Consider the following 13,205-nt stretch of genomic DNA (forward strand, 5'->3'; position numbering starts at 1 on the left):
TAAAAATTAATGGGTGACATGGAAGCCTATGATAGATATAAGCTAGTCTGTAACAAAGTCACAAAGGAGATTAGGCACGCAAAGGCAAATTATGAGAAATCCTTGACAAAGGATGCAAAGAAAAACAGAAAAGAGTTCTTTACCTATGTAAACTCTAGAAGGAAAGGGATGAATCAGATTGGTCCACTGGATATTGATGGTTCAACAGTTGAGGATCTGGCTCAGGTGGCTAACAAACTAAACCAGTATTTTGCATCTACATTGACACATGAGGAGTTATTCAGGAAGGGGAATGCCAGAGATGAAGTAAACCCTGGCAGTGAGATAGATGATTTTGTAATAACCGAGAGGAAAGTGGAGGAGAAATTGTTGAGGATAAACATAAAAAAGGCACCTGGGGTGGATGGGATCTATCCAGTCATATTAAAGGAGGCAGTAAGGGAAGTAAGCAAACCCTTAGCCATAATTATGAGAGCTTCTTTGGACTCAGGAGAGGTACCCATAGACTGAAGATGTGCAAATGTAACCCCAATTCACAAAGGAGGATCAAAGGCTGACACAAGTAATTATAGACCTGCGAGTTTAATTTCTGTCCCAGGAAAATTAATGGAGGCACTGGTTAAAGAAGCACTGCAGGACATCTAAACAAGACTTCAGTTATAGCTCGGACACATCATGGTTTTGTTAAGGGAAAGTTTTGCCTGACAAATTTGGATACTATGATGCAGTCACAAAAGAACTGGATGCAGGGAATAACTTTGATATTAGCATTAGTAGAGGCATATGATGCAAGAAAGCAAGCTTATACAGCATCAGCCAAAAAAAAAAAAAAAAAAAAAAACCCTACCATTTAACCCAGCCATTCATTCTAAATGTTTGTCTAGTTCTGCCTGTAACTTATTTAAGTCGTTGACCTCCACTACAACAGATGGAAACAACTATCAACCATCTGCTGGCTAAAGGCAAATTTACACACTATTCTACAATTGTCTTTCTTCAATTTGAATTTATGTCCCCTCGGGTGAGTAATCTAAGCAAAAGGAAGAATCCCATTTTCATTGAGCTTACTCAAACCATTCAAGGCCGTATACACCTCAATTAGATCAACTCACAGGTCCCTAGTCTCCAGAAGCTGCAATTTGCAGAACTTAAGCCTTTCTGGTAACATTAGCATTAGCAAATATTACATATATTTGTATCTTATATACAAATATTATTATTATATATTTGTATCTTAGAAACGATTTTGATACTGTTGCACATGGAAGACTGCTGCACAAATTGGAGAAATATGGCATTGGAGGCAAATTGCTGCTATGGATAAAGGGATGGTTGAGGGGGAGAAGACAGAGAGTGGTAATCAATGGACACTGCTCATCGTGGGCTAATGTTATTAGTGGAGTCCCTCAGGGTTCAGTGTTGGGTCCATTATTATTTTCTGTATGCATAAATGATATTGATGATGGCATAGCAAGCTTAATGTCCAAGTTTGCAGACGATACAAAGGTTGGCACGGTTGTTAAAGACACTACTGACGCTATGCTGCTGCAACAGGATCTGGAAAGGTTGAGCAGATGGGCTGAGAGGTGGCAAATGAAGTTTAACATTGACAAAAGTAAAGTACTACATACGGAGAAACAGCAACCCCAGAGCAACATAACTCTGTGGTACTACACTGACAATGGTAGAGAATGAAAAGGACCTGGGGGTAATTGTGCAGGCAGATATGAAGTTCTCTGAGCAGTGCAGATGGGCTGCAAGAGTAGCTCATGGTGTCTTGTCAATGATATACAGGAATTTTTCTAGCAGGGATAAGGAGGTGATTATTCCCTTGTATAAGGCAATAGTCAGGCCACACCTTGAGTACTGTATACAGGTCTGGAGGCCTCATTTCAAGAAGGATGTAGAGCTGCTGGAACGCGTACAGAGAAGGGCAACAAGATTAGTGAATGGAGCAAAGGGTTGCTCTTATGAAGAAATGCTTAAGTTTTGCAAATGACAGTGTCTGGAGACTAGGCACCAGTGAGGTGATCTGATCGAGGTGTATAAAGGCTTGAATGGTTTGAGCATGCTCAATACCGATGGGATTCTTCCTCTTTCTCAGAATAATCACCTGAGAGGGCATAAATTCAGATTGAGGAAAGACAGATGTAGGTTAGATGTGTGGAAATTTGCCTTTAGCCCTGCTGGCTAAACTGCTGGATGGAAGTCTGTTCCACTAACCAACTACCTGCTGTAGTTGGTTAGTGGAACAGACTTCCATCCCTTGTTGTGGAAGTTGATAGCCTAAATAAATTTAAGGCTCAGCTGGACAGGTATTTCGAATGAACGGAGGGGTGAAATGGAAGTGGTTTTTTTTTTTTTTTTTGGCTGATGCTTGCATAAGCTTGCTTTCTTGCATCATATGCCTCTACTAATGCTAATGCTAAGAGTGCCCCCTTAACAAATCCATGCTGTGATTGCAGTATAACTGCATTTCTGTATAGATGGCTATGTATTACTTCAGCCACTGAGCCGACCGGGCTAGCCGAGTGGGTAAAGTACCTGGCCGGCAACCCAAAGGTCGCAGGTTCGATTCCCGCTTCGGGCTTGGATCAAAGTACTACAAAAACCTTGGGAGGTGCAATATGGCCACAGAAGCCGATGCGCCAACAACTACCAAATCAAAAAAAAAAAAAAAAAATCAGCCACTGATTCCATTATTTTCCCTTGAACAGAAGTCAAGCTAACAGGTCTGTAATTTCTCATGTTACCCTTTGATCACTCTTTGTGAATGGGAATGCATTTGCACATCTCCAGACTACAGGAACCTCTCCTGAATCCAAAAATTCTTTCATAATCATGGCTAAAGGTGTGATTACCTCTTTTTCTGCCTCTTTTAATTCAATTGGATAAATCCCAGATACCACAAGTGCCTTTTTTATATTCAGCTTCAATTTCTCTTTTGCTTTTATCTTAGTTATCACAAAATCATTCAGCTCTCTGTTAGAATTTGATGCATTTCTGGCATTCTCATTCCTAAAAAATTCCTCATATGTGAATTTAGATGTAAAATAACTATTTAGTTTTTCAGCAACCTGAGCAGGATCATCAACACTTAAACTAATCATATCTGGTGCACTAACACGATTTATTCCCTTCCTTCTAATATTTACATAAGTAAAGAATTCTTTGCATTCTTTGTCAGAAACTTCTCTTAATTTTTTCTTAGCTGTCTAGCCTCTTTTTGACTTGATTGAAGACTAGTTTATATCTGCTGTGGGCATTAGTGTCACCAGATAATTTATATGCATCCCATGCATTTTTCTTCACTGCCACATGTTTCACCAGTTAATGTGACATCTATTTAGGTCTAAGCCTGGAACGGTATCTTTTCGTTGGTATAAAAAGCCTAGTAGCTTCTAGATTGCTTCCCACTCAGAATTTGTCTCTTGTTTGGAGGACTCAATTGAAAATCCTGTCAGAAACCAGAGAAATTCTTAAAGGACTCTTCAATCAGTGCTCTGGCTGAGCCAGAGGAAGCACAGTTTTCAAGTTATAGGTTTTTCAACTGCACAACATGCACTTGTACCTTAGGCACGTCCATGGGGGGGGGGGGAGTAAAGTCTCCCCAAGAACATTTTGTTTCGTATTATATAACTGTAATGTCATTTGTTAATGCTTGCAAGAGTTACCAATATGAAACATTGAACCCCTCTTCAAACAAAATTCTGGGAATGCACTTTGTACAGGCATAATACACACTGTAATATTGCCTTAAATGCTAAGCGCTATATAAATAAAAACAACACATTAAACCAACAATGAAAACAGTAACTAAGAAAAATCACACATCAAACTAAATAATTCTACTGGTTTAAAGGAGGAGAAGCAAATATTTTTTATCTTTGACAGCAACTACTAAATTTCGGACTCAAGTAAAACCAATTGATCACAAAAATGCAACACAGAAATGATTCAAATTATATCACTTCCTAAATTATGTTAATGCAGTCACTAACATTGATTCTCAACATTCTTTATGTGAAAAGATCTTTGGCGGCACCTACTAAATTTCAGTCCGACAGTCAGCGTTCGGCCTGATGGTGAAAATGTGAGACAGAAATTACGCAAATTATGTCACTTTCTAAATGACGCTAATGCAGTCACTAATGTTGATTCAGTATAGTAAGCAGGAGGTGTGAGCATAAAACATTACATCGTTATTTCCTACTGAAGTAAAACCAATGAATGATGTAAATTGAAAGAACATTTACGTCATTTAGGAAGTAGCAGGCGTGAGCTTATTCATGCCTGCTACTTCCTAAATGAAACGTTACATCATTCATAACTTCAGTGTGATATTAAAACTGTTCTGATTTTCGTCAAAGATGTTTTCACAAAAACCATCTATCCTGCATACAGGATACACACGCACTTTTATTTCATCATATGCCATCCACAAAACAAACAGCATTGTTAAAAGTTTCTAGACAATGAAATTTACAGACTTCAGTTTGTAAATTGCAGTATCTGGAAACTAGGCACCTGCAATGGGACCCCACTGAGACATTTACAGCTTAAATGGATTAGATAAACTAAATGCCGATACTGTCCTTAGTCTTTCTTGGAAGATGTGCACAAAAGGTATTAACTTTAAACTGGAAAAGGAAAATTTTCTTTCAGCCGCACAGAGTATTTGAATAAACTTACAGAAGAATTAAGCAAATTATTAGAAGAGATAGCCAAACTTTGTGGGTAAGGTTATTTTTATTTTATTTTTTTTTGTTATGAAGATACATAGGCTTGCTTCTTTGCATCTTTTGCCACACCTAATACCAAATCAAAATGTACCTGTACAGTAGCTATAACTTAGTAATAATAAATAATTTTTTATGTGACACCAAACATCAGGATCATTACTAGGGTTATATATGCCTTGCAGTGTTCTTCCCTGAAAATTTTGCCAGCCAGGTGGCATTATGAAGCAGCAGGGTGGGAAAGTATAATACTTCGCAATATTATAAAATTTTCTGTTATTTATAAATGTGACTTAAGCAATTCAGAGCAAAAATGAATTGTGTAATTTAACATTATATGCTCCCGTTGCATTGACCTCAATCACACAGTATGGTCAAATTAACATTGATCGAGATCAGTATAAGCAGTACCATACGGTACTGCTAGAATCACTTAAATTTTAGCCAGGCGGTCAGTTAAATTCACCGGGCGGTGTGCCCATTCAATAGGTCCTGGGGAGAACACTGTCTTGTCTACATGTGCCATTTTATTTCCAAAAGTTCATTGTCTAGAGCAAACATTTTTCAGGCTTTGAGATTTGCTACCTGCATAATGATTAGGCAATCACCACTCATTTTAATGGCACTGCAAATCATTCAGAACTGCATCCTCAAAACATGACTGGAGTGGCCCTACTAAATGGAATCAATGCCTGCAGCAATGGCAGAATTAGAACAAGGCAGTTCCTGCAGATCCATTTCTTTACGGAGGGGAAGCCTGCAAAGCAGACCAAAAGTGTGAAGAATGAGAAACAGAAAGTGCCATAGTGATGAAATCATTATTTTTATTATTTTACCACAATTTCAATGCTGAGGTCAATAGCTATGGGCTATTTTCACTAAAATAGTATGTAGCCCCTCTGGCCACTGTGTTCGGAAAAGACTGTATAAATCATTTATAAACAATTTCATTGTCTATAGCTATTTGACCCTGGATGGTATAAGCTCAATTTGATTGTGAATATCCCCATGTCCATCCACATAAACTGAAGATCATGATCTACCCTAGTATTAGTAGTGGAAAATGATGCAAGAAAGCAAAACTTATAACAGCCTCAGTTGGGGAAAAAAAAAAAAAAAAAAAACCTTCTCATTTCACCTATCCATTCCCTCCTTTACTATGTCTAGTTCTTCCTTGAATTTATTCAAGCTATCCACTTTCACAAAAACAATTGAAAGATTGTTCCAGCAATCAACCCTGCTGGATACAGGCAATCACCCATCCAAAATTTGAATTTATGCCATTTCATGTGTGTATTCTGTGCAAGAGAAAGATTTCCCATCAGCATTGAACTTGCTCAATCCATTCAAAGCCTTAAATAGCTCAATCACATCACCTCAGAAGTGCCTAATCTCCAGATGCTACAATTTACAGAACTGAAGCCATTCTTGTTAAAACTACCCTTTTGTTCCCTTCACCAATCTTGTTGCCCTTCTCTGTATCCATTCCAGGAGCTCTATATCCTTCCTAAAATGAGACCTCCAGACCTGTATGCAGTACTCAAGATGTGGTCTGACCATTGCCTTATACAATGGGATAATGTGATAACTGGAGTGGACTGCCAGAGGTGAGTTAAACTCTGGCAGCGAGGTAGATGATTTTGTAATAACTGAGAGGAAAATGGAGGAGAAATTGTTGAGGATAAACATAAAAAAGGCACAAGGGGTGGATGGGATCTATCCAGTTATATTAAAGGGGGCAGCAAAGGAAGTAAGCAAACCCTTAGCCATAATTATGAGATCTTTTTTGGACTCAGGGGAGGTACCCATAGACTGGAGATGTGTAAATGTGACCCCAATTCACAAAGGAGGATCAAAGGCTGACACAAGTAATTATATACCTGTTAGTTTAACTTCTGTTCCAGGAAAATTAATGGAGGCACTGGTTAAAGAAGCACTGCAGGATCATCTAGACAAGACTTCAGTTATAGCTCGGACACAGCATGGTTTTGTTAAGGGAAAGTCTTGCCTGACCAATTTGATTGGATACTATGATTCAGTCACAAAAGAACTGGATGCAGGGAATAAGTTCTTCAAATAGGCCTCTGGGGTTGGGTATATTCATACTGATTTTTTAGCGTTTCTCACCAACCATTAAAGTAAAAATGAAAACCAAAATCTTAAAAACTTTGTATTTAAATTTACAGTAGATCAAACAAAACAAGTATAATTATACAAATAAAAGGATACTAATAATAAAATACTGAATTAAGATATGATAAAACAAGTATAATTACATTTACAGTGGATATACAAATAAAATGATAAAATACTGATAATAAAATACTGAATTAAAATACAATAAAATATACTAGATTAAAAGCACTAAATTAACTGTAGCTTTCGAAGGCTTCTGCCTTCTTCCTCAACAGCACTGTTGTTTTGTTTTTTTTTGCTGTTGCTATATAAGCTTGTTTTCTTGCCTCCACTACTAGTACTACTACTTATTCTATTTCTGTCTTTCGAATCGTTGAGCGTAGCATGATTCAACACTTAACTTCAACAGACATTCAACCACATTCAAAAATTACCCGAAGTTAGGAAGCAGTCAAAAGGTGTGGAGATTATTATTACTATTATTGTTATTATTATTTCTCCCTGACTGGGGGTTCTACCTCGTGACGGGTATTGCTACAAGTACACAGGGTGGTTATTGTTATGTCTGGTGTTACTGTTGGTCGAAGAACTCTCTGACTATCCTACAGGTGTTCAGGATTGCGACTTTCTGGGTTTCCTTGTAGGTATTCACTGAGAGACCTATTGCAGCTAGGCTGTTATGTAGTCTTTGGAACCATACTGGTGGTTGACATGATGATCGGGATGGTCGTTACTTGTTGCATATGCCACATCTCATTGATCTCCTGCCTTAGGTTTGTGTACTTCCTGATTTTTTCCTCATGGGTTTTCTGCAGGTTGCCAGTGTTGGGTACCCTATGTCAATCAGATAGGTAGCCTTTTCATTCATTCATGTCCACAAGGGTTATGTCCGGTCTGTTGTGCGAGTTTGTCTTATTCGTTATTATGGCGCAGTCCCATTACAGCTTGTGGGTTGGGATCTCTAGTACTGCCTGCGGTTCGTACTTGTAGTATGGTACACTTTCTTTGGTCAACTGGTATTTCCTTGCTAGCTTCTGATGTATTATCCTGCTACCTGATTGTGTCTATGAATGTACTCAGTCTGGGTGATCGCAATGATTTGTTGGATCATTTCTGAGGCCAGGTGGCATTGTCAACATGTGACATCAGACACTCCGGGTTCCTTGGCAATGTATTTTCTATAGTTCCTGGTGCTGATTACCTGGTCTTGGATGGCGAGCATGAATCCTTCAGTCTCGGGGAAGAGTGCCCCGCTCGTGAGCCATGTATTGGAAGCAATTTTATCTATGTGATCTTGATGGAGATCATTGTAGTGTCTGCCATGGAGTGCCTTCTCTGCCCATCTTTCTAGCTTCGTTGGTACCTCCTGGTTGGGGGGGGGGACTCCTCGCTTACGTTGAGTGGGGTATACCTCTTATCTATCTTCCTTATGGCCTGGTGGAGTGCTGCTGTGTGTTTCTGGAAGTAATCCTTCGGGTGTCTTCTGTTGCTAAATGAGGTCTATCGGGCCCCTTCCTCCTCCTTCCCGGGCAATTGTCAGTCCCTCCACGGCAGATTTCGGGTGGTGTTGGCGGCTCTTGGTCAACACTGTTCTTGTCTTTCTCATGATATCCTCCAGCTCGATGTTAGTCCAATCTATGACCCTGAAGGAGTATGTTAGCACTGGGACTGCATAGGTGTTTATGACTTTAATTGTGTTCCCTCCGTTCAGCAGGCTTCAGTCTCTGATGATATTTTTCGGTCAGGCAGGCCTTAATTTCCTTGAGCTGTAATTGCTGAGCCTGCATCATCCCCAAATATTTGTAGGCCTCTCCCTCTGCCATGGCTTCAATCTCTTTACCACACTACAGCTGGTAGTTTCAGTTGACAAATTTTCCCTGGTGCAATCCGTGGTCTTGCACTTGTCTAGACCAAATTCCATCCTAATATCATTGCTGAATTCTTCGGTGATCTGGAATAGTTGCTGAAGGTGCTTCTCCGTTTCCGCGTAGAGCTTGATGTCATCCATGTACATCAGGTGGGTGAAGGTGTACAGGTTCTTCTGTCTTTCTTTGAAGTTATATCCGTACTTGCTACTTTTGAGCATGGTAGATAGTGGGTTAAGTGCTAGACAGAACCACAATACTACTTGCTACTTTTGAGCATGGTGGATAGTGGGTTAAGTTCTAGACAGAACCACAATGGGCTCAGAGCATTTCCCTGAAAGATTCCTCTCCTGATGGGGATTGTCCTGGTTGTGATGTTTTCGACCATAATGGTGGTACTCCATTTCGCCATTGTTTCTCCTAGGAAGTTTGTCACTATCGGATTGACTTTGTAGATGTTCAGGGCCTCTATTAGCCAGCTACGAGGCAAGGAGTTGAAGGCCTTGCGGTAATCGATATAGGCTGTGTACATGTTGTGGCGCTTCTTGTAGGATTGCTCCATAACTGTGGCATCTATGGTTAATTGCTCCTTGCATCCTTTCTGCTGTTCGGCCATTATGTTCTGATATCTTCCTGGTTATGCAGCTGGTCAGGATCTTGTACATTGTTGGGAGACAGGTGATTGGACTATATTTTGCTGTGTTTCTTGTATCTTTGTCTTTAGGCTTCAGATATATGATTCCTTGAGTGAGAAACTTTGGGATTGTCTCTGGGTGCCTTATCATTCAGGTGAACTGCTCTGCCAGGTGCTTGTGTGTGCAAGTGAGCTTCTTGTACCAGTATTATTATTATTATTATTATTAGCCATATGGTGCAAGGAAGCCTGAGGCTTATGCTGCACCAGCCAAAAAAAAAATTCCCGAGTTACCTTGAGAGAGAGAGAAAGAGAGAGAAGTAGAAAGGAATCACCAAGAAAGAGAAGAATGATGATATCCATCTCAGGACCCTGGGTGTGCCAAGCCCATACTCACCAGATGTGTTGTTGTTATTTTGGTTTTTAGGAGCATTAGCAACTAAGGCCATATTGCTCTGGGGATATGCGGTGGTCATTCCCTGACCTTTCCGCATCCTCCGTATTTGGTGGCTCATGGGCTCAAACCCTGGTCTAATCAAGAAGCGTGTGCTACACACTGCTGCTCCTGCCCACCTGACTACAGAGGCACCTCACCAGATGTGAGCCCCTGGAGAAAATACACGGGGTCTCTAAACAATACAATCTTATATTTGCTGGTATCTATCAAAAAAGTTTTGTTGACTGCCAACTGCTAACAATGTTAATGGATTCTTGCAGACTTATGTAATTCATCTGCATTTTGCATAATAATTTTATATCATCTGCATAAAATAAGTTTCATTTTCTCATCAAGAAGTCAAATTTCATATGTATCGAGTAAACATTTATTCAGTTACATTTAATAAATAAAAGAAAAAAATAGTTGTAACTTAATTTTTGCACAGCAGCATATTTGACATACCTGTATTTAAGTCAGAACAAGTATCTTTAAATAAGTTAGCATGCTCCTGAATTAACGGCTTTGGTGGTCCATCATAAACACATGCGTGCTCACCACCAAAGAGATGCATCTGGCAAAGACTATAGATCACACAGTGACCTCTTGAAGCGATTTCTGCTGTTACCTGCAAGAAATATAGTTTTGTAAGTAACAGATGACTAAATAGTTTAGAAAAATAATGCAGTCCAGAAAAGTGGTTCTTAACCACCATATCATGACACATGGGATATTCAATATTGAATTAAAAGGAGGTTCGGGGGGGAGGAGATTCTTTCCTCCCAGGATAAATTTTGTGTGTGTATATCTATCTATCTATATCAAGTTAGAAGGCTATTATTACTTACACCTTCACTGCAAAAAAGATAAGAGGCATGTCACACAAATATTGTAATTAGTTTATAGGTAATTGAACTTATTACAACCTTAAACATACCGCTTTTTTCGGGTTCAGCAGACAGCAGTATGTGATATGTCACCAGAGGAGAAACTATAATTTCTACTCCCCCTCCCCAAGATTTCTAAAGGACTTCCACACATTATCTTTAACAATCACTGGCACTGCAGTGACAGATCTGTCAGTGTGGCAGTTTTGCTCCTGTGTCAGGAATACATGGTATTGTTGCACAATATGGCACTGTTGCACTATATGGCTCAGAGACGTGGACACTGGGAAGAGAGGAGATCAGATGGCTAGAAGCTTTTGAGATGTGGGTGTGGAGGAGAATGGAAAGAGTGAAATGGGTGGACAGAGTGAATAACGAGGAAGTACTGTATTGAGGAAAGTGGGAGAAGAGAGAGAACATTAGTAAAAGAGCTAAGAAGAAGACAAAAGAACTTTACAGAACATGTATTGAGAAGAGAAAGTATGTTGAAGAAAGTGAATGAGGGGAAGATGTGTGGAAAGAAAGCTGTTGGGAGGAGAATTGAGATAATGGATTGGATGGAAAGAGGAAATTATGCAGGAATTTAAAGGAAAGCACAAGATAGAGAAAACTAAGCCAAGTTGGGGGGGGGGGGGAATAAAAATTCCAACAAGATTTGAACCGAAGCCTTTTCCACTTGGTGTGGGAAGTGATTACACACACTGTGCTACTTGTCAGAGTATCTCAAAAGAGCTCCTTCCACTTCCTACAGTTTATCTTCAAAACCTTGTAATTATGTTTATAAACATTCACACTATGTGTATGGTGTAAACACCTTACAACAGGATGATGGTTATCTTATCCAGCGCTATGAGCAGCAAAGTGATGATAACCATCGTTCTTCCACACCGGGCAAAAAAGACCTAAGTTTAAATTCCATTGGTAATGCTAAGAATTTTTATGGATCTTTTTCACAATGTTGCTGAGTTAGTCAGTCTAAGGAGAGGGTTGCATAGTGCTTTTCTTATGAAAATTCTGGTTTTTATTATCCTGCAGAACAGCAAATTGACAATGAGTGCACACAATCACACAATATACTGAAGTCTCAGCCTGTATTTAGCTTTAACGAAACTAATACTTTAGCACTAAACACATCACCATACACATATTAATATACTTGATATACAGGGTGTCCACAAATGATTACCCTGATTATAATATACTCTAATTTGGTAAGGATGAAGGAACATTCTACAAGAGGTGCTCATGTTGAAGTTCTTTAAAGTCCTTATGTATTGATAAAAACTTTTAATATTAGTGTACAATTTGGTTAAATTTTGTTAACCTCCCAATAGTAATAAAATTTTTATAACAAAATGTAATCAGGGTAATCATTTGTGGACATCCTGTATATACATAAGGAAGAGTAATTATCTTGACTTGATTATCAGCAATGATAATTCATGCATTAAAAATGGGCAGATAAAATAACCATTACGTGGCATTGGTATCACAGAGTAAAGGTGTGGGATTTACTTAAGGATGTAACTACAATCAAGGGTAAAGGGAAGTGGTTTTGCTTTCATAAGGGTAACTACAGTAGCCTCAGATAGTTTTTAAATCATATACAGATCACGATCAACTGATGATGTTACAATCAGCAAATTCTAAATGGAAAGTATTCAAGAAAATAATCAGACACTACTAGGCTTTTCATACCAAGTAAGAATTACTGTTCAAGGCTTAGACCTAAATAGACATCAGATGAACTAATGAGACTTGTGGCAGTGAAGAAAAATGTATGGGATGCATATAAATCAAGTAACACACAAGTTCATGGCAGGTATAAACTAGTCTGTAATAAAGTCATAAAGGAGGTTAGGCAGGCTAAGGCAGATTATGAGAAATCTTTGGCAAAATGATGGAAAGAAAAACAGCAAAAGACTTCTTTACTTATGTAAACACTAGAAGGAATAGGTCAAATCACATTGGTCTGCATTATATCAACGGTTCAACCATTGATGATCCTGCTCAGGTTGCTAACAAACTGAATAAGTATTTTGCATCTATATTCACACATGAGGAATTGTTTAGAAAAGTGGATGCCAGACATTTATCAAACTCTAACAGAGCACTAAACAATTTTGTAATATCTGAGATGAAAGTGGAAAAGAACCTGTTGAAGTTAAATATGAAAACAGCATTTAGGTTGGCTGGGTTATATTAAGGGAAACAGCTAAGGAACTAAGCAAACCATTAGTCATAATTATAAGAGCATCTTTGGATTCAGGGAAAGTCCCCATTGACTGGAGACGTGTGAATGTATCCCCAATTCACAAAGAGTGATAAAAGGGTGACATGAACAATTACAGACCTATTAGCTTAACTTCTGTTTCAGGGAAAATAAAGGATTCACTTGTTAAAAAAGTAATGCAGGACCATCTAGACAGGGGTGCAGTTATAATTCAAACAACATAGGTTTGTTTAAGTGTAAATCTTGTCTGAACTTGATTAGATATTATGATGTGA

General features: G+C 38.8%; 1 protein-coding gene across 1 annotated transcript in view; it reads right to left on the reverse strand.

The window, feature by feature from the left end:
• The window catches only part of LOC150084418 (NPC intracellular cholesterol transporter 1-like), a 594,638-nt gene that overhangs the window by 527,823 nt on the left and 53,610 nt on the right, over positions 1–13,205 (reverse strand). Inside the window, exon 3 of the mRNA XM_090376055.1 lies at positions 10,276–10,438. Coding sequence (XP_090232181.1) covers positions 10,276–10,438 — 163 coding nt within the window. The remainder of the gene's footprint in view (positions 1–10,275; positions 10,439–13,205) is intronic.

The sequence above is a fragment of the Mastigoproctus giganteus genome, chromosome 6 (assembly GCF_048544385.1).
Source record: "Mastigoproctus giganteus isolate SK-2022 chromosome 6, ASM4854438v1, whole genome shotgun sequence".
In the NCBI taxonomy this organism is placed as follows: domain Eukaryota; kingdom Metazoa; phylum Arthropoda; class Arachnida; order Uropygi; family Thelyphonidae; genus Mastigoproctus; species Mastigoproctus giganteus.